The sequence below is a fragment of the Lichenostomus cassidix genome, chromosome 3 (assembly GCF_008360975.1).
Source record: "Lichenostomus cassidix isolate B80296 chromosome 3, HeHo_3.0, whole genome shotgun sequence".
In the NCBI taxonomy this organism is placed as follows: Eukaryota; Metazoa; Chordata; class Aves; order Passeriformes; family Meliphagidae; genus Lichenostomus; species Lichenostomus cassidix.
In genome coordinates this window covers 18,806,111-18,828,029 of record NC_139483.1, presented here as the reverse complement: position 1 = coordinate 18,828,029, position 21,919 = coordinate 18,806,111, and the positions used below count along the sequence as shown (strand labels likewise).

General features: G+C 44.1%; 1 protein-coding gene across 1 annotated transcript in view; it reads left to right on the top strand.

Moving 5' to 3' along the window:
• The first annotated feature begins 11,321 nt into the window (after positions 1–11,321).
• Positions 11,322–21,919, top strand: part of TGFB2 (transforming growth factor beta 2) — a 61,863-nt gene continuing 51,265 nt past the window's right edge. Inside the window, exon 1 of the mRNA XM_085054782.1 lies at positions 11,322–12,632. Coding sequence (XP_084910908.1) covers positions 12,290–12,632 — 343 coding nt within the window. The 5' untranslated portion in view covers positions 11,322–12,289. The remainder of the gene's footprint in view (positions 12,633–21,919) is intronic.

The following is a 21,919-nucleotide window of genomic DNA, read 5'->3' as shown; positions in this document are numbered from 1 at the left end:
CTCAGTAGTTGTTCACTTCTGGAGAAGCTAACATACATAATAAGAATGTATTTTATATAAGCATATGCATACAGAAGGAATTGTGTGGTGATTAAGGTGTTCTAAATGAGAGGCTGGGTTTGAATTCTGCTGCCTTTGCTGTTCCAGACTGGCTGTCTGATGCTGTGTCATTTGTTTAACTTTGCTATCACATTTCCCCATTTGCTATGTGAAGAAAATGCCTTGGGGACTATTAATTGATACTTAAAATATATAGTACTGCTCTGTCCATTTCTACAGATGCCTTACATACAAACCTTTCTTTGTACCTGCTTATGGGCAAGATATGATTAGGAGCAACTTTGAAATTTTCAGTCTTCAGCATGGAAATAGGCAGTAGGATTTAGTTTTTCCTAATGAAGGCATTGTCTGAACTTTGTGTGTATTGCAGGGGAAAAAATATAGGTACAAAATGGCAGAGAAACCCATCCCAACAACTGGCAGTCATTGTCTAATCCCCGGCCTATTCATCTGGTATATATTGTAGCATAATTCTTTGAGGGGAACTCAAAGCTAACAGCAGAAATGTTTAGATTTTCAAGCTGTTTTGAGTGTTAAACATATTAGATATCTGAGGAGACATTAGTTTGTGGCCTGATATTTATTATCACAAATGAAGGCATACACCCAAAATACCAAGTGGCAAAACCACAGAAGTTTGACATATGGTTATCCCAGCTTCTGAAGGCTCAACATCTGCATAGCTGTGCAGGGAGAGTTACCATCTCATTAGTGCAGAGCAAAAATGTGCTGCAATGGGGTTGCAGTCTCTGAAGCAGCATAATATTCTAACCTGACCCTGCTTTCTTTCTACAGAGTTCAGCTACTTTGTGTGGAAAAATTACATCAGCACCCTTAAATCTACAGTTGTTCTCTTGTTTCATATCAGCAGTTTCTTTCCATAATCAAACTTCTGGAAAATAATCTTAAATTTTTCTTACGAATGACAACATCCTGAGGTGATTATTAAAAATTTCAGAATGCTTTCCAAATACTTTTCGAATACTTGGGTGTTTATTTGTGCATTTTTGGAGTAATGTTTTGATTAAAGCACTGAAGTGTCTCTTGTGTGTTTAAGAAAAAATGTGGAATCTATCAATATTGCTAAAGATATTTTGAGCTTCCATTTCATTTAGAGTGCATAGCCTTTAGGTGGAGAGCATTTCTTGCCTTTTAAGAAGCATAATACCTACATTTTTTGTATAGTGGGTAGTTACTTAAATTTTATACTGTACCTGGTCTTTGCCTTGTCTTTTTTTTGTGCCGTATGCCAAGAAGCCCCAAGAATTACTGAAATTGCTAACTACGTGTTTTGATTTTAGGCTGTTTTATTTTACAAGTTCTGTTTTTATTGACTAGCAGTTCAAAAGATCTTGTTTGGCCCAGGCACCTTCCAGTCTCTTCTCTGAGCTGCCCTACCCCCTTTTTCAGCAATGTTCTTCCTCTTCAATAGCTACCAAGAACAACCTTCAGCAGCTTTTCCCAGCAGCCAGAGTGCTCGCTCTGTTTTTCCTGCTCCCATGAATATCTCTGCTCAAGCAAAGCTGTGCCGCTGCCCTTCATTCCAGAGAGCATGAATCATCTCAACTTTGTATATTTCTGTACCTATCTATATAAAGCCAATAAGGATGGGGTGGTTCCAGTTTTGTTAGGCTTAGAGCCAATTCCAGAGTATGTAAAGTTTAATATTCTATGGATTGCACGCAAAGCAAGAGTTTTGTTTAATAAGAGAAGGCACAGGGTCAGCTCTTCCCCATGTCTCCTGTCCCCTGGTCTAATTTCTCCTCACATTAATTGTGCTAACTTTTTTTCAGCAAGGAAAGCATGAGTTGGCCTATGGAAAAAACTAACTGTCTTGTCCCTGCTTTGCTTCAGCCTCCTGTTAGGGAAACACTTTAGGAGTGGTGATGGAATATCCTTGTGCCTGATGCCACTGTACCACAGCATCTTCCCTGCTAAAACCTGGAGAGAAGAGCTCCCAGCTCTGCAGCTGTGAGGCAGGTTCTTGTGGGTCCACAAGTAGAGCAGAACAAAAGAGCTGGAAGCTGCTTCCTAGTGAAGATAGGGCTTTTTTTGTCTGATTTGTTTTAAAGAGAGAAATTAATTGGAGGCCATGAAAGTGTTTTGACTATCTGATGCTTCCAGAAGAAGGTGGTCTGTAGAGCTGCATCTGTTTGGAGCTGGCTCAGTAGCTCTCTCCAGGGAGGAAGGCAGAAGTCATCTGGCACAAAACACTCTGCACAACTGAAAATGACAAACTTCTCATTCTTATGAAATGAGTCCTGGCACAGTTAATATACACACAGAGCAGTCATCAGTGTTGTTCACTTCCAATCCCTGCAAATTGCTCAATGATTTCTTCAAGACTTGCTGAGGTAAGGAGTGAGAGGGCCAGGAGAAGACTTGAGGTAGTGGAGACTCAGGATCATGTTACACAGTTTGGGTCCTTGTGCTAAATGAAATGTTAAACTCGGGAGTCTAAGACCTCAGACACTGGAGACTGAACAAGCTCTTGATTAACAGATGGTGGAAGACTCTAGATTTCATTTACTGCTGTTCTGAAGCAGTGGCTTCTAACCTCTTGCAGCATGTAAACCTTAAATGTTTCACCTCTGTAAGTGATCTAGCAGATAAGGGCTTTTCTTAACTATTCTTTTTCAGACTTACAGCAATGGCTGATACTACTTAGACAAAGCATTTTGTTTTCAAATGCATCTTTCCAATTGCTTTTCTGTTTTAAGGGACATGTTGAAAATTAAACTTCGGTCAAACTGACTATCTTCAACACCAAAGATGCTTCTGTTTGTGTAATGCTTCATCCCTTGGAATGAGGTTTTTTTTCTTTTTGTTTAAATCCATGTTTTTAATCTGTTGCATACTAAATTGTTACAGGAATTAGGGCATTTTCATCAAGCTTTTGGATGTGATCTCATGAGCACAAGCAGCTTCCAAGAGGCACTTTGGAAGGTGATTTTAGGAATACTCATAAAAAGCATTATTTCTTCACAGTGCCTCAGTTGATTGAATAGCCCATTCTCTCATGCCAGTGCATGAACTTGGAGCATTTTTTTACAACATTTTCTTAGTGTTTCTTAACTCTGTTTTCAGTATATGTGGTGTTAAATGTGAACTGCTAACCAGGATCAGACTTACATTGAGGTCTTGGTACCACTAGGATTTCTTGCAGACATAGTGTTCTCAGAAGTAGCTGAATGATTAATGGAAACTGTTCTCTTACCAGATAAACTGGTTACACTTATCAGTAACTTCATGTATAATTTAGAAATGGTTAATATAAAACCTGCTGATGTTATATTAATAGTTCTTTAAATCAAGTGTTGTAGGCATGTGTGATCATAAGTAGAAGGTAAGAGAGGGTTGTTTGCCATGAATTAAAACCTGTTTGAATACTGAAGTACTTAAAGATTCCACTAGCTATTTATGAGCCCTTTATAAAGTGCATTATGAATATAATCTTGGAGATTGTGACTTAAGACTGTGGCTATTCAATCCCTCTGTTGCTTTGAACTTTGCTTTTCTATCCTGATAAAGGAGGACATTCTCATTTGTTCAGAACAGAAAAACTTAAAAGTGTTGTTTGATTCAAGCAACAAGATAGTGAAAAGCTTTCTTCATTCTGGGGATTTTGCATTGACTTTCAGGTTGTGTACAGTTTATCTCAAGAGGATTTTCTTTGGTTTTTAAGTGATCCATAATTGCAAGGTTTGTTGGGCAATGAAGTAGACTTTTACTTAGGGCACCCTGTGTCCAGGACAAGAAGGGCCTGTGTCCATTTCAGGAAGGGTGCCTGAGGTCAGGAGCTGAATGAAAAGTGTCTCTAGAGAGCTGAGTACCTGAACTCTTGGTCATTGAGCCTTTGACATACCTGCCCAGAAACCCAATGGGTTTCAAAAGAGTTTGGGGTTCGTAGTGTGCAGTAGTGCAGTATTGCTGCAGTAGTGTAGTTTTGTACAAAAGGTAACAACAGTAGACCCAAGTATACATATACTTCCAGTATGAGCATTGATCAAACAGATCTAGCCTGGGAGGATGCTCTGTTGATATTCATTCTTGTGGATTGTGTTAGCAAAGGGACCAGTCAGGCCTTGCAAGATGCTGAACATCTTTCTGACGTAGCACTGCAACCAGCAGGTCACATCAGGATTGCCAGTGTGAGGGCTGTTCCTGCCATCTGCTATGTTTTGCCTTTTTTTTTTTTTTTTTTTAACTGCTGGAGTGTTCTTTTATTTTAAATTTTGGTGTCATTGCCTAGAATTAAAGAAGTGAAATATTTTATGTGAGGAAGATAGCTCAAATAAGAGGGAAAAGGTTTGTCTTTCTATGTCAATGTTGTGCTTCTCAGACACAGATGGTTGTCTATGATTCTCAGTTACTTCAGTTACTGCTGAAGCACATAGCTGGACTTCTGCCTTGTGATGAATTAATTCCTTTTAATTTCACAAGACTGCAGTGATGGGTTAGTGGACTCAGCTCCTTTATGTGAGACACTACTGGGTCTGATGTGCATTTTCACACTGATTTAACTGTTGATAATATGGATGTTCAAATGATGCTTGAATTTGTGATAGGAGGAATTTCAGCTGTCAGTCTGTGTCCAAGGTGGAGAAGTTTGAAGACTGGTCCACAGAACCCAGCCAAAACCATGGGAGTAGGTTACTTGAACTGCAGTCCCATCTAAAAGATCATTGATTTAGGAGAAGCAGATACTGAACACCTTTGCCACTCCACAGAGGTGGTCTGTTCGAGATCCCCGTCTAAAATAATCGGGATATGGATTGAAATTGCTACTAAGAGAGAAATGGTTCTTTCTTTTCTAATTTAGTTGAAGTCACCAAGCTCAAACCATGTGGCTGGAAGGATGTAGTTTGATCAGCCATTCAGGAATACTGCATTCATTGATTTCAGTAGCCAGGCATAGAAAATGGCTGTAAAAATGTGTAAGGCTGAGAGGCAAAGACCTCTGCACCAATCTGGTGAGCACAGCACAAAAGCTTGGTATTGCATGAGGTGTGGTTTGGTTGTAGGTTTGGTTTTGTTTCATGAGGTAATGTGAAACAATGCATTGCTTTCTGTAAGATTTCTGGGATATTCTTGAACATGTGTTGCTTAAAAACCATTAGGAAAAAAACATTTCTGAAGCTGTGTTTGCTTATTAGAGCTTTTCATGTGTGCAGACTGCACAGGCAGCTTGTGAAGAAGTCAGGATGCCAGATCCAGAGTTATTTGTTTTTTGTAGCTGCAGATTATGATTTAAATATGGCATTGCTGGCTGGCCCATTTTTGAAGTTGCTGCCAATTAATCTTGCTATACACATAATTTTCTTAAAACTTCAACAGTGCAATCAGTGCACATTCTAACTTGAGTTACATGATTTTAATTTGTTGAATAAACTCCAGTAGATGCTGTGTTAGGAACACAATATTTACAGATATCATTTGTGTGTTACTTAATGAGGTATAACCCAAATCATCACCATGCAGTTCAGAAATAGAAGGCAACAGCTGTAATACTGAGAGGGGGATGCAGGTCATGAGTTCAAACCTTGAGATTAAAGGGATGACTTTTACCCTACTGTCTTTACTTTGTCATGCTTGCTAAAAGTAGATGTCAAGGCCCTCTGGTTTATAAACCACTGAGCTTATATTTCTCTGTCTTATTTTAATTATTTTTATTTTTAGTTAGTGAATCTGATAATTTTCCTCTGCTGATATTTAAGTCTTACTGACTTAAGTGGAAACAGGATTTCCTGTGGTGATTAAAACCACAGGTGCTAGGATTAAGGAGGGCCTTTTTTCAGTGGCACATAGACTAAAACTGGAATGATACAGAGAAGATTAGTGTGGCATCCTCAAGACTGCCAAGCAGATTTGGGAAAGCACATGAGGGGATCAAACTCCAGGAGGTGTAACCATGGGGGAACTTCTCTGGCTTACACAAAGTTTTTATGAAGACTTGAGTCTTAACTGATTCAAAGATGGAAATCGGGTGTTGGAAGCAGAAACCTCTTTGTGTGCAGCACTGATGTGTGGAGCCTTTATGGGAAATGTGGATGTTTTTAGGATGGGGGGTTTAGGCTATTGATGCTTAGACCCCCTAATGTCTGGCCGTACTCTTTAGGGACAGGGTGCAACTTTACCCCAGAGAAGCTATTTTATCAGTTATACAATCCAAGCCACGTAAAACATGAAGAATAACGTAGCACTGAAATACAGACTAATAGTGATGTTCTTTTCTGTCCCCTTATTCCCCTCTTATCCATAGGGTGTCCTGCCTAAAGTTCCAGTGGTGGTGTTGTTTTGGGGGTTTTTTGGGTGGTTTTTGGTAGTCTTTTTGGGGGTTAATTGCATTCTACATGTCTTTTATTAAGGTGCATTTTTAAACACAGGGTATACACTGCTGTGTGGACATTTTAGCTTTGTGTTCTTACTTGATGGTGGAGATGATGCCATTGTATAAATTCACAGAGATGACACCTGAATGGCTTTTTGGATCAGACCCTGTTGGCTACTCTTGTGACTGTTTCCACTGAAGTTATTAAATGTATTTGTAGGAATGAGAACTTTTTAAAATATCTGTAGATATGTTTATATGAATACATATATTTATAAATATGCAAAAATGTGTGTGTCTATAAATATATATAAAAATAAAAGTTCTTATTCCTTTTTTATATTTGTTCTATGTATATAAAATAAGTTCTGCTTCATATAAATAAGTTCTCTCTATATATATATCAGAAACATACCTTTGATTTGCAAGTTGACAAGTAGTTACATATGTATATATGGGTAGCAGTCTTGCGTGTCAAACAGCATGTTCTATAAAGTAGCCTTTATCTTCTGGAACATGAGTGTTGCAGGAACGGGCTGTGGTTGTGTGAAATGCAATCCTGGGGCAGTGGGGCTGCTTGTGTTAGTAAGGTCAGCAGGGTTTGCTCTCAAATTCATCCAGGCGTTACAACACACACTAATGAAATGTGCAGCACAGAGCTATGGACTTCTACTTCACTAAGGATAATAAACAGTAAAATCTAAGGTTTTATTATAGTATATATTACAATTTTCCATTATTTGTCATCTCCTCTTTGCCTCACCTTTATTAGGTGCCACCTTGGCTCTCCGAGTTGAACCTTTATATATGTATTTTTATAAAAAGGAGAATTGAAAAGTTTTTTTCCCTAGAACCCTGCATCAGAATGGCTGAGATTCTACATGACCACAGTTATGGCTGCAGATTTCTGTGCATGCCACAAAGAATTAATTGTGCAATCATCCTACACTCGTCATCAGTGTGAGAATTTACAAAAGTCACCTCTTAACTTTTAAAAGTTATTCCTCTCCCAACAATGTTCTTTAGTTTATGAAATGTGACCAGCCACCTTACTTAATGACTTGGTCGTCAGCAGTTTTAGAAAGATTATTGCCTTTGTATTTTGCACAGCGCATTTGCGTATAACCAAAACAATCTAAAAAGAAACCACAAATTGTAAAATCCTGACCACGTAATTTTTAACTTAATAGGAAACGTGAAACCTTTACATTTAGTGAAGTAACTTTCCAGGTGTCCCTGTTTTTCTAATAAACAGTGACTGTTTATTAAAAAAAAAAATATGTAAAAAGACAGTATTGTATTGAATTAAAAGCTCCAAAACAGATAAGTTCTGTTCTTTCCCTATATGCACTCTAAGGCCCCATTCCTACTTTTTGACTTATAAAGCTTCCACTGACAGCAGCCCCAGAGGACAAGGCCATTTCACTGAGGCACAGGGAAGAGATAAGTGTAAGCTGAATTAACCTTCAGTGTCTCACAATCCCAGCAGCTTTTGAAACTAACAGGTAGTCATCAATAAAAGCTATGTTGGAATGAATAAAAACTAAAAAGCTTTTCAAGCTAAAATACAAAGCCTTAATTGGGATAATATATCAGTGATGAAAATTAGCTGTAGAATGTAGAAGCTGGATTACCCATGCAAAAGGTCATGTTGTAATTGAATTCTAATGATATTACACTTTCTCCAGCTTTGCAGAGTGCCTGCAGTTTGGCTCTGTCATTTCTGACAATTTTTGATTGCCTCTTCTGTGTGTTCTGACTTTAGCAAGGTAAAAATGACACCTGTTTGAGTCTAGTTTGCCAGATTTCTGTGGCAGAAAAAGCCTCCTTAAATGTGCAGGGGGGAGATTTTAGAAATAAGATCAGTCTATCATGATGTATATGTTCCAGGTATTTTCCATTTAGATTACATAATGGAAAGTCAATGTTTATGAATGTGGATGTGTATTTGAATGATTTGGCTAGCAGGTAGGTGGAATGATTTGGCTAGCTGGAGCAAACGAGCAGCTCAGGCATGATGGTGGGCTTCTGCAGCTGCTGGGGATTTAGCCCAAGTGGACAGGGCTTTTGGAATGGAGAATGCATGCCTGGGAAGTTCTGCGTGGCAAAAACATCACCATGGTGACATCGGGAAGTTCTAGGGAATCCAGCTTTGTTGCAGTTGTAAGGCAGAATGGAGACATGCACCTGGGTACGCCTGATACCCTGTGTCACACTAAAAGGGTCAGAAGAGAAGCAAAGGGTTTTTTTCAAATGAAAAAAACCCAAAAAAACTAAGATTTATCTTAATTTTGTTTTTTCCTAGATAGTCCAAAAGACACTGAAGAATCATTGCCAAATCGGAAGGAATCTCCGCAACTTTCAAAATCTAGTCAGACTGGTTTGCTGTCAGCCTGGCTGGGTCTCTGGCAGCTGACATGGAGGGCTCCTCTGGAGCTTGGACCTCCTGCAGCTCTGTGGCAGCCTGCAGCTGGGCACTGAACACATGGGGGTTGAGGGCCTCCAGCAGGGCATCCCTAAGGCTTCACAATTTGTGAGACACTGCAAAGTTTGGGTTGGTTATTTGGGTTCTTTTTTCCCCACCAAACATAAACTTGTAAGGATCCAAACACTTTGTAAGCTGGCAGTTTGTATCTGCAGAGGGATCCTGAGAGATGGTGGGAAGTTCCCTGCATGAGGAGGGTGTCCAACACTGTCCTAGTCCCCGTTCTCAAGCCCTCGAGGTGAGTGGCACACAGCACATTCCCAGCAGCCAAGTGTTACAGGGCCAAAGTTGCTGTATAAGGAATTTCTTCATGGTTTCAGCTGTAGCTTTTGGAGGAAATAATTTAATAACCTTTTTCTTTAGAAGTACTTGCGGTTGAGGTACCTTGTGTAACAGAGCTGATTCCTCAGCTGGTTTGCAGCGGAGCTGTGAGATGTAACAGCTCGAGGAACTGTCCCCTTGGTTTTGTACAGGTGTGCTGCAGAAGTGAAACCAGCTGAGTCTACATGTTGAGCCTGCTTGTTTATTTGAGTAATTTTGGAAACATTGCCATTCCTGACACTGCAGCTGTGTTTTTGAGGTCAGAAGGAGCAGGACATTGACATGTATGGCAGTAAAAGAGTGATGTTGTGGCAAAGACGTTTAATCTGGCCTTGCAGGAATTAATGAATTTAAGTGGAAAGCACCATTAACTCTTGCATCGTGAGGGTTCAATCTTGGGTGTGTGTGCAGGGCTGTACATACCCACATGCTGTTAAAAAATGAAGAATAAGTTTACTTTCAGAGTCTGTGTGTGCACATACCTGTCAAAACCACATTTTCTTAGGTCCTCCATCTCTCAGAACGTCATCATTGCTGGTACCCACAGCAGTACAAGGTTAGCTGGCCGTGTTGGTGCAAGATTCCCCTGCAGCAGAGTCCTGCCAAGGCAAACAGCATGTGGCAGCTCTGTGCTGCTGGGTGCCTCCATCACCCCAGCACACAGCCACAGCTGCTTGGAGGAAGCACTTTTCCTTGCTGCTAAGGAAAAAGTCACATTTAATTTGGAGACTGCCGTTCTCCAGCTTTGGAAAACATTCGAACTTTTTGCAGAAAGAAGGTGGTTCCTGAGGTGTGGTCAGCTGGAGGAGGTCTTTGGTGGTGTTTGGCTGGTTTGTGTCTTACATGGCTCTCATTGTGCTTCCAGGTCCCAGTCATCCTACCTCGTTTCTCTTGTGGGTGTTTATCTGTAATAACCCTGGCAATGGCCAAGCTGTTCTTTGGAACACCCATGACCCTTCAAGTACCTCTTCTACATTTCTTCATCTCTGAAAATAGAGGTTCTTCAAAAACAGCCTTGCCCCACTTAGGATGATGTTATTGGAAACTTCTGGCAAGTAAAACCTGTGATAACTTAATTCAGAAGGGAATGTAGAGCTAAAATGGGTGAGAGTAAAGAAACTACTTGATCACTTTTAAAAGTTAATGTACAGTGGTGATAAATGAACTGTAAAGGAAAAGCTTTATGGCATTAAGTTGAGGGATGCCTAGTAGACTGTAGAGTGATTTCCCTAGGGCAGAGTAGGGTATGGATGGAGCCTGCGATGTTTGTTGTGGCCAAAAGAGGCAGCGGAAAAATTGAATTACAGGCATAGCCAAAGCATTTGGAGCTTGAGAGTTTCTGTCAAGTGCAGATGAGGATGTATTTGCACGCTTCTGACAGGAGAGGAGACCTCGGCGAAGGAGCAAATCCTCCTCATCTGTCGTCTCTCCCTCCTTGGCCGGTAGTACCGATTACCAAGGTGTCCGGGGAGCAGCGAGAACTGCCCGAAACACACTTGGAAGTGAAACTGAGGGGCAGTGCCGAGGAGCGCTCCGTGACAGTGCAGCGGGCAGAGCTGCCCCGCAACCTTGAACAGGAACGCGTCTGAGCGGTGTCCAAGAGGCGTGTTATTCTTCCTCTAACGCTAGAGCGCTATTTGGCCCAATTACTTTAATAATAGGTACAAGAAGCACTAAAGCCTTTATTAAAAAAAAAAAATGAAGAAAGAAATAAACTAAAAGCCTGGCAGGACTTGCTTTTTCTTCTCGGGCTGCCTCCCCTCTCCTCGCCGCGGGGTGAGGCACCTCGGCAGCGGCCGGGCTGCGGCGAGTCCCTCGCCGGTGGCGCGGAGGGGAATAAATAGCCGGGCGGCGGCGCGGAGCCCTCCGCTCCCGCAGCCCCTCCACGTCACTTCGCGGCGAGGCGAGCACGTGGGGCGGGGAGATCGTATAAATCTCCCTCTCCCTGCGCGGCCGTGATGTTATCTGCTGGCACCCGTCCCCTCCGCGCAGGGAGAGTAGAGGGGCCGGGGGCGGCAGGCGGGGGGCGCCGGGCGGAGCGCTAGAGCCGCCGGGGACGGGGCCAGCCCCAGCCCCAGCCCCGCGGGGGAGGCCGGCGGGGGGGGAGAGCGGCGCTGCGCTGCGGCCAGCCCGGGGCGGCCGGCTCCGCGCCTGCGACCCGCGGGAGGCTGCCGGGGCGCGGCGGCGCTGCCTCGCTGACTGCGGCGCGGGGTTGGCGTTTCGGAAGGAGGAAGAGGAGGGAGCTGGAAAGGGCTGTGCGGCGCGCAGCGGCCCGGGCGGGGGTGGGTCGGTGCATGCGGCGCGGGGCGCACGCAGCAGCCTGCGGGACGCGGCCGCACGGGGGATCGCCGCTCGCCGCGGGCGCCGGGCGCCGCCGCCGGGCCGGGGCCGCCTGCCGCCGCCGCTGCGGGCCGGGAGCGGGGGCCGGGGCTCGGCGCCGCCGGGCGCACACGTGCGCGCCTCTCCGCGGCCGCGCCGCCGCGGGGGCTGAGCGCCGCCGGGCGCGGGGCGGTGCCGCTGCTCGCCGGGAGCCGTCGGGCGCCGCGGGCGCACGGCGGGGCTCAGCGCCGCGCCGGCACCCTCTCTCTGCCGGCTGCGGCAGCGCCCTGTGATACCCATCACTGCGCCTTCTCGCCCTCCTTCTTTTTTTTTTTTTTTCCTTTTTTCCTTCCCCCTTTTTTTCACCCCACTTCAGATTTTTGTTCTACAGCGCGCTGAGAGCAGCCTCTCTGCCCTTTACTTGATTCGCAGGTTTGTTGTATCTATTTGGGGGCTTTTTTCCTCCTCCTTTTTTGCTGTCCGGCTCACTCCACCCCCGAATTTTATCTAGTTGTAGCAACTTGCTGCCTTTTTTTTTCCCCCCCTTATTATTATTACTGGTGTTTTTTTCACTGGCGCCTGCCGTGCGTTTTCCGATTGCGAGCCGCCCTCGCAGCCCGGTTTTTAAGAGCATTTTGCCTGCAGATCTCCCCTTTGTTTGCACGGATCCCCTTTTTGTTTTTTGATATTTTTTTTCCTTGTTGTCGTTCGTTGTTAAAGTCACTTTTTTTTTTTCCGGGGGGGTGGGGGGGCGCTGTATTTAAACACTTAAAATGCACTGCTATCTGCTGAGCGTGCTCCTCACCGTGGATCTGGCCACCGTGGCTCTCAGCCTGTCTACCTGCAGCACCCTCGACATGGATCAGTTTATGCGCAAGAGGATCGAGGCAATCCGGGGGCAGATCTTGAGCAAACTGAAGCTCACCAGCCCCCCGGACGAGTACCCCGAGCCCGAGGAGGTGCCCCCGGAGGTCATCTCCATCTACAACAGCACCAGGGACCTGCTGCAGGAGAAAGCCAACCACAGAGCCGCCACTTGCGAGAGGGAGAGGAGCGACGAGGAGTACTATGCCAAAGAAGTTTACAAAATAGACATGCAGCCTTTTTACCCCGAAAGTAAGTCCTCTGTTGTTTGTGCATGTGCGCGTAATTTCGCCCCCGGGGCTTAGCGGTGCTCAGCACCTTGAAATAGCACCCCCAAGCATCGTAATGTGCCTTCGCTGCTCGGCTGGCTTGTCATCCTCAGCATCGCTTAGGTGGAGGCTTCTAGGGTTTAATTTAGGTGACTGGCTATACATATGAGTGGCTGGGTGTGTTGGGGGGTCACCTGTTCCCCCAGACTCGCCAGGTTTCCAGAGCCCTTTGAAGCCCCCCGGAATCCCCCAGGGTGCCTGTGCTGCCAGCACCCCGTACCTGAGCAGAGCTCCCCCCTCCCGGGATCCCTGTCCCTCCTCAGCACCGGCTAACTCCCCGGCAGCCCCGAGTACAGCCTCCAGAAAGAGCCAATATCTTTCCACTGCTCTTGTTTCCCTTGGAGTGTCTGGAGCGGGCAGGTTTCCATCTCTCCATAACTGAAAAGAAAAGGAGGTCTTAAAAAAAGAAAAAAAAAAAAGTCGCCAGCTTGTCTTGTCTGTCCCTCCAGAACATTGTCCCGCAGACTGCTGTTCAGATTGGTGCTCAGAGAGGACAGGGACGTCCTCCCTCCTCTTCCCACTTTAACTAGCCTCCCCTTTAGGTTCGTGGGCACTTTTCATTTCAGGTACTGAAAAACTTTTCCCTTCTGGGTAGCCTCGGTTCTTGGAACCTGTCTCAGCCCGTCTGCCTTTTGCTGTTTTTAACGACCTTCTGGTGATCCATGCCACGTTTTGCACCAAAAAAAAAAAAAAAAAAAGAAAAAGAAAAAAAAAAGAGGGTACAAATACTCTGTGCTGACTAAATCCACTTAGAATGATTAATAATCATAACGACGTGCCTTTTTGTTTTGGTAGTGAAGCTTAAGTGCATAGAAAGAAAAAAAAAAAGAAAAAGCACCGCACTGCCTTAAAAGAATCTAGATGATCATCATACCGAGGAAAGTGAAATACCAGAAGCAGAAAATAACTTCACCGTTCACATAACCAAACCCCAGTCCCTAGTCATTTCATTTCACTCGCTTCCCTCCCCCACCACTTGATGCCCCATATACTTGCTGTCTGTTTCTCAAAAGCACATAGCTCTTGCTCAAATAGATAATTCAGCCATCTTGGTAACTTTATCCTAGAGTTTCTAATTGCATTTTCCCCTTATTTATTTTTAGTTTAGCAAGTTGTAGCTTTGGGGCTTGCTCCGTCTTGCATGTGATAGTCCTAGGATGCCAGCCAAGGTATCTGAACCCCACGCTCCGTGCAGCTGCCTCCTTTTCTTCCTTTAGTCTTAAATGACAACATCAGGTACAGGACATCCTGGCAGTCAGAGCCATTTTATTATTGTAATTATGGCACCATCCTTAATAGCCATGATAAATACACTCCACCCTTGTTACCCTTGGGGAAGAAATACTTTCTTTTTTAAAAAAAACCCGCATATTTGGAGCCAAGTGGGTATGAGTAGAGCGGTTCACTGTAATTCATAGCTGTAGCAGGAACACAGAAGTCATGCTTGTTTTCCACGTTGGTGTTCTGTATTATTTTGCTGGTGGTTTTGGTAGAAGTCAGCACTTCTTTTAGAGACCTGTTAGATCATACCCAGGGCAGAGGAGCACCCATGGGCACAGGTTAGGAAGACCTATAGCAGCACCTTGGCTTGGGGAGCTGACTCTGTAGCAGAAAGTCTCTGAGAATTGCAAAGAACATCTGTCCTGAGCACATCTGCACTTTCTCCTTGCTTGAGCAAACTACAAAGAACCAATAGTCTGAAACGCAGCTGCATACTTTCCAGAAAATTAAAATATCTGTGGTGTGTGACTTGGATGGTATCGACAAAAGAGGATCTATTTTTAAAACGTCGTCAGGGGCCAGATTTGTTCTGAGGTATCGATAGAGGCTTTGGGAGAGCAAGGGAGATTGCAGGTATCTACCAACAGAGTGCATCAGACGTTTGGGATCCGAGGGCCAGTTAGCAGCAGATCCAGCACTACTGTGCAGGGCTGTCGCTAACATCACAGTAAGTAGGTTAACTGTTTTTCCACTGCTCTCTAGTTATGCTGGATGGAGCGAACCTTTCCAAAAAAGACAGTAAGGAAGAAATTGCTCCACCATATTTTAAAGGAAGAAATTGAAAGCGCAGCTCTGGCGGCCATAGGCACTTTCTCCTAGGCATCTCGGAGTGGATTTTTTTAACTCTACAGTGGCTGCCGTGTTGGAGAGAGGCAGGAGGGTGAAGGGGATCAGTGTGAATGCACTGGAGGTCAAAAGCTGCTGGAAGGCAGGCATGGGAAAGATCAGTGGTTCAGTTTTTACCACAAGTTGTTAGCATTCAGTAACTGACTACAACCCAAGTATTACAAATATGCTCTAATTATACTCATAGTCAGCAATATATCACTACAGATTGCTGATAGGTCTTCGTGGGGCATTTTGTAAAGTTCAGACTAAATATTTTTAGCAATGAGGAGATTTAAAAGGAAAACTATAAGAGATATTGTATATACCCTAAGGCATATTTTGTCTTAAATATTATCCTTGGCCAACTGTACTGTATAAATACAGTAAATATGAATAGAACTGGCAAGATGCCAATCTCCTGGGATGAATTTTAGTCAAGAAGGTATTTATGGGATATAAATAATACTGTGTCAACATTTAAAGAAGGGATCTGATTAGTTTTGAAATTATTCATATTAATCTTTTCACATGCTGTTAGTTTAAGACTCAAACTAAAGTTGTGCTAAGGTTTACTGATAGTTTGCACTGAGGAAGTGAGGGGGCATCTGGCTTGAGAGTCCACTTGAGGTTAAGGACACATCAGGATATAGGTGGAAATTCAGCAAGTCAGGGACTGCCTGACCAAAAGCAACAGATGCAAAAGAAGTGGCAGAAAAAAATACTACAAAGATGTTTGGAAAAAACAGAAAGCTTTTGTCTGTCAAGTATGTCTTGTGCTCAGGATAATATGCATCTGTATGAGTCTGAATCTCTCCTAAGTCCAGGTGGCAGTCAGAATTTGAATTTTTTTCAGAGCAGTTTAAAGAGGAAGGTGAGATATGGTGCTCTCTGAGCACATCAGAGAGTTCTTGGGAGTTTTGTGCCTAGGCAGAGTTACCTGAGTAAATGCTTAAAACTGGTTACTATGAATGCTGGATCACATTAGTAGTTTATTCCTTACCAGTTCTTCGTTGAATATCCAGGGCCTGATACTTAAGGTAGGTGATTATCATCATTGCACTGATAGTAAACAGAAATTTAATGCCAACACAATTAAGGATTGTGATTTGTAATGCTAATGCATAAGTGACATACTTGAGAAAAACCGGCAGCACATATATCTGGAGGCAGAAGCCTATTCTTTCATCTTCATTCAAAGCAATTTTACCACGGCCAGTGAACTGGTTTGTAGTGAAGGCTTAAGGCCAATGCAGGTAAATTTTTAAGTTTTCTGCATTCTTGAAGATAGGTTCGAAAGTACTCATTAGCCTAAGAAATCACAGTTCTTTAGGTTTGAGCCTGGTTTTTCATGAGTTTTAGGCTACCTTAGTGTGAAGGAGCCTCCACGAGTTGCAGCCTTGCACTGGTTGTTAGGATTAGTCTTCTCAGCAGCTCTGTCCCATGAATATTGCTTTACACAGGCCATCGTTCTGCTGAATATTTGCCCCGTGAAAGACAACATTATAAGCTGGCAGGGCACAATGACATGCTTCTACTTTATCAACAAGGACTCAATTTACCAGCAATTACACATATGTGGGTTCCTTGTCTTCAGGGCACCAGAGCTGCTCGTGCAGACAGCACTGACTGCATCATTACCACAATGTTAACAGCTCACCTGTGTTTGCATTTCGCGTGACACAGAGCCTAATCTGTCAGGTTTTCCCATGTTATTAATGATATGGAAACAGGCTCAGGAGGAACAACTTATTTTAAGACTTTCTAGCTATGCTGGAGCTGTGGTTGTGCTCTGGAGCACCTCTTGTAGGAGGTTTTTTGCCAGGCATACTCTGCATTACAGAGAGGACCTGAAGCAGTGTGAAGTCTTTCCCAAGGAGAGGCGTGGGGGGAACAGTTCCTTATTCCTTGCTCATGAATGACACTTAATGCAATCTTCGTAGGTGGAAAACTCCAGGAAATTGCAAATGGCTTTAGAAAGGCACGGGGTAATTTTCTAGACAGTAGTCCTCTACAGACTGAGAAGGATAATAAAATAACATGCTCTGGTGCACTAATGAAGGGCAGCACCACATGTGTTTCCTGCCTGGCTTCTGAATCACCAGCCACTTTTACTGTAAGCAGGGTGCCAAGCTGGGAAATGGGGTGGGGGAAGGTCCAAGAGCCAGACTGGAATGATACATGGTCCTTGAGTTTCTTCCCGAGGATGAAGCTTACAGAAAAGCTAAATACCCATGGCCCCCCTCTTCGACAGTGCAAGGTCAGATGAACTACAAGACAGAAATACAGGGCTGTATTCCCAAGTCCTTTCTATAACCCTCCTGGAATTTCTCTCTTGTGTCTGTTTTCAAGAGGCACTTTTCACTGTGGTTTGGTGAGTGAGGAGGTTTGATAGAATCATGGAATCATTTAGGTTGGAAAAGACTTTGAACATCATCTGAGTACAACTGACAACCTATCACCTGTGATAGGTGAACTATCACAGTGAAGTTCACTGCTAAGCCATGTCCCTAATTGCCACATCTGTACTTCTAAATACCTCCAGGGATGGTGACTCAACCACTGCCCTGGGCAGCCTGTTCCAGTGCTTGACAACCCTTCTGGTCAATATCCAGCAGTGCTCCTGCTGCTCCCCACCCTCCAGCCACTGGCAGTGTGAATGTTTTATAGTCCCAGAGACCTTTCTGGAAATGTGCCCTTGTTTTCTGCTCATGGCTGGAGATGTGTAGGGAGTGCTCAGAGCTTGTGCTGCTCTTGCTGGCTCTTCTTGCAGGACTGGTGTGAGTAAGTGATTGAGTGATGAAAGCAGAGCATCATCTTTGTTAGCTACTGGGTTTAGCCTTGCTCCTCTTTGGGGCTGTTCTTGAGAACTCTAGTGGTCATCAGGATGGCTGTGTTACTTTGAAGTTACTACTTACAGCATTTTGCTATCAGTTTGAGATTCCCATCTGCACCAGAGCTGAGCAAAAGGTTGAATGAGAGAACTGGCTGTCATTCCCAGTGAGCTTCTTCAACACAGTCCTGAATACACACAGAGCTTCACACACATGAACAGGCTCATTAGCATTAGGGCTCTGTGTATGCCTAATTAGCTTCATGAATTGGGGCCCAGTTTATGGCGCATTTGCAGGGATGAACAAAGCCAGACAGTTCAAATCCCTCTCACTGTGTTGAAATCTGTCATTTGGGCATGGGAGCCCAGTGAGAAGGAAATGCTTTACAGCATTTTTCAGAGAGGAAAGAAGAAACTCTTGAGTGATCCTGAAGAAGGCTGACCCTGTTGGGCAGCTGGCTTCTTTTGCCTTTGCTCTGATGTGCTAGACTGCTCCTGTATTACAGATAAAGGGAGGAACCCCAGGGTATGGTGACAAAACGAGCCATGAGTGAAGACACACAAATGTTTCTGTTCCTGTTGTGAAACCACATGCAGCACGTTTTCAAGCAGGCAGTTTTTAGCTTGAGGATGATACGCTCCCCAGGTGTTATTTAATGTAATAATGCATTACGGATGTTTCTGCTGATTTGTTTAGATTAGAAGGATTGGTTTGGTTGTTTGTTTAGGGAAAGCTTGCACCCTGCCTTCCACCACAGGCTGTTGCTTGCTTCCCCTTCAGTCCGTGCTGTGGACAGTCGGTGCCTAGCTCCAGCATCACTGTCAGTTGGCTTCCTGTAGTAGTCAATCTGAAGCAGCAATGTTTCTTCTTAAAACATCTCCCCCGTTCTTATCCTTGCTGTCTGTGCTGTGCTAATTGATTGCAGCTGGGCACCCGACTGTACAAGACATGCAGCTGCAAGGTATGGAGGAGAAACTCAAAGATTTGTCTGTAACAAGACGATAAAATGTTGGAAAAAAAACCCGCGTGGTGTCAGGGGTTGTGTTTTATCTCCTTCCAGTGTGACTGGTTGTGTCTGAATTTATGAATGACTCACGAGCTGTTCAGTGCAGTACTGTGGTTCCCTTAGCTCAAATGGCTCAGGATTGGCTTTGCAGAAATGAAGTGCTAGACCTGGCTTTGTTAGACCTGTCTGGCCTTTGTAGTTTTTTGCATGCTTTTGGTGCTCTGCAAGTTGGTCCACAATAGAAAAGTTGCCTCTTTGGGTAGAATAGCATTCTTTAAAAGAAGCAGGTTTTCCAAAGGGAACATGGCAGTCCATGCCACTTGGAAAACTTCTGGCTCCTTGTGTTGGAGGTCATGTCAGATGAGTTTGAGAAGCTGTGCAGAGAGACTGCTCGCTCACTGTGAAGGGACAGGCTCTGCTGAAATACATCCTGTGTTGCTGTTTGGGCTCTCTGGCATCCACCTTTGGTTTCCTGGAGATGCTGCACCTCACAGCCATCCCTGCAGCAGATCTGTGGCAGAGAGTGTGGAGAGGATCTTCAGAACATCTCTCCCTCGTTCAGGTTTTAATTTGGGCAGTGACTGAGGAGTGCTTATTTCATATGTGATGCTCATTGACATATTCAGGGTCTTCGTTGTAGAGCTGAGCTTTTCCCCTCTGAACCCCCTTAGGGAGAGAGCCTCTTTCTGTTATATAGTACTTAGTACAGTGTGATGCTGACTTCAGGTTATTAAAAGTAACTGCATAAATTATAAAACATAAGTTGACCTCATAGCTGACCCTGCTTTGAGCTGGAGGTTGGACTTCCAACATGAATTAACCTGTAATCCTTGTAATACTACATTTTAATACAAGGAAAACAGTGCATTGTATTTCAGCTTCCTCAGGGTGGTCTTGATTCAAGTATCACCACATTTCTAAAGATGTGCTGTTTTCTGCCAGTCTTGGATTTGTCCCTCTGCTGTAGCTTTCTTGCAGCAAAATGTTCCTGTTCTTCTCTCCCTCTGCACACGGTTTTATTTGGCTTTTCTTGCTTGAATGTTGCTTTTCAAATAAGCATGGTAAGTTGCATGAAAATAGACTACTGTATTGGACTTCAGCAAAAGCTGTGGCATAGTTTTAGGCAAACTGAGGAGGGGCGGGGAAGGAAAATGTTGTGATACTGACCTTTCACTTTGCTTGTTTGGCTGCTTCCCATCATATCTAACCCACACTGCACTGACAAATACCGCATCTGTCTTGACAGGCAAGTTCACAAATAACCATTCATTCATAACTTGGAGCTGCTGTAAGACTCCTTATGGGTTGCTTAATCTGACAGTTGTGCGTTTGAGCAGCGACTTTGAAGCAAAGACTTTGTAGAATGCCCGTGAGTTCAGTGTGACTTTGTGAGAGCAAAGAGGGAGGTCTGGGGTGAAAGGGGATACTGTACTGGAGGGTGTGTTGCGTGTGTGAATGCGTGAGCACACGTGCGTGCATACATTGCGGAGCATTAAAACATCTGCTGTTGCCAAAGCCCAAATTGGAATGTTCTGGGAAAGATAATTTAATTTTTAGCTTCTGGATTCTTTTCAGTGATGGTAATTTCAACACTTCCTGGGGAGAGTCTATCAGTGGTTATGTGCATCAAATGCAGCAGTAAATCTGTCATTCTTTCCATTTCAGTTTTTCAGGCTTACAACTTCGTTATTTTTCCCTGTTTGGCTGGTGTTAGTATCCAATGTTTTCCCTGGCTTCATCTCTTTTAAACCCCTGCTTTGAATTTTAAAAGGCAAGCTAAGCCTGTTGAAGTTCCTTTTCTTACTTATTTTTGTTTACTTACAGCATTTGCAATTCAGCAGCTAGCTCAGCTGAACTAGTGATGGTAATATATCTTTACCATAGTGATGATTTAAAGATAGGAATCAGAACATGTTGGTTTTCATTCCTCGGGGTGGGAAAAAAAAAATCCACAAAATCCCCCAACCCTGTGGGTGAACTTTGTACTCACAAAGCTGAAAAACTAATAGGTGTTAGCAGCACTAACTCTTTTGAAGTGGTCAGAGAGCACCTCTCAATCACATACTTGATGAAGGCTTCTGCACAATAATACTTTTTAATCCTGAGCCCGCAGTTGTGTTTACAGCTGATCTCCAGTACCCCAGATTGAGAGAGCAGTCCTTGCTTATTTGAGTGGGCATTGTCCAGTAGGTATAAAATTACTTCTTTTGGGCTTTGGGCAAACAGTCATAAAGATCTCTAGGACTGCCAAGATGCACCTTTGGAAGAAGAACACCTGCAAAACGTTCTATCTTCCAAACTACCTGTAAAAACAATGCTGCTAATTCAGCCTCTTCAGCTGCAGCAGTGGGTTGAACAATGTCACAAGTGGTGATCAGTGTTCACCAGAGCCTGTGACAGGCTGCTGCTCCTTGTCCCCTCTCTGCTTGGGCTCATGGGTGGCCCAGACTAGCCAAGCTGAGAGACATCTCTCCCTGGCTATGGAAGGGCTGCTCTGCCCTTTGCATCACAGTTCCTGGCCTTTGTGCTTTGAGGGTTTGGTGCAGGAATTGATCCAGTTGACTGGAGCACAGTGAAACAGAGCACTTACGAATTCCTGGGAAGGAAGAATTATGGATGCCAGGGTTCAGGTCCACTGACACAGGCAGCACTGGCAGTTCATTGCTTCCTTCAAATGCAAGCAGGGGGTATAAGGGATATTTGCTTCAGGGAGGGATAAATGATGCATTGTGTTCTCCAGCGTGATAGGACACTGTAAACAGTCTGGAGATGTGTTGGATCTGTGCAGATCCTTGGTGTTCTCATTCTCACCCAATCTTTGAGAGATCCAACCAGTTTTCTTGGCTGTTGCAGTTGGCTCTGGGCCTCCCTGGCAGAGCAAAGGCTGCATATGTCTTGTGCCAATCTGCTTTATGCTCAAATTTTTCTCGATGCACGCTTTGGAAGTGAAGTAGCCACATTTCAACACTGAGGTATGCTGAAAGATGTCTGTGTGTTTTGCTTGTTGCACTCATTGCGTGTTTATGCAGCCTACAATGGCAGGCTATTGCAGCAGACACACATCTCCAGGTCTGCGAGTGGGGAACAAGTTCCAGCTTTCTTCAGAATAAATCTGCTGTTCTGATCTGGTGGTGTGATAGGAACTGGGAGGCTCCCTGCTAGGACATACAGTTTGCAAAGCAAGGGAGTTGAGTGAGCAGCTTTGGCCCGGTTTGGATGGACTCAGAACAGACCGCTGAGCGCCTGACCTTTCTGTCCCTCTTT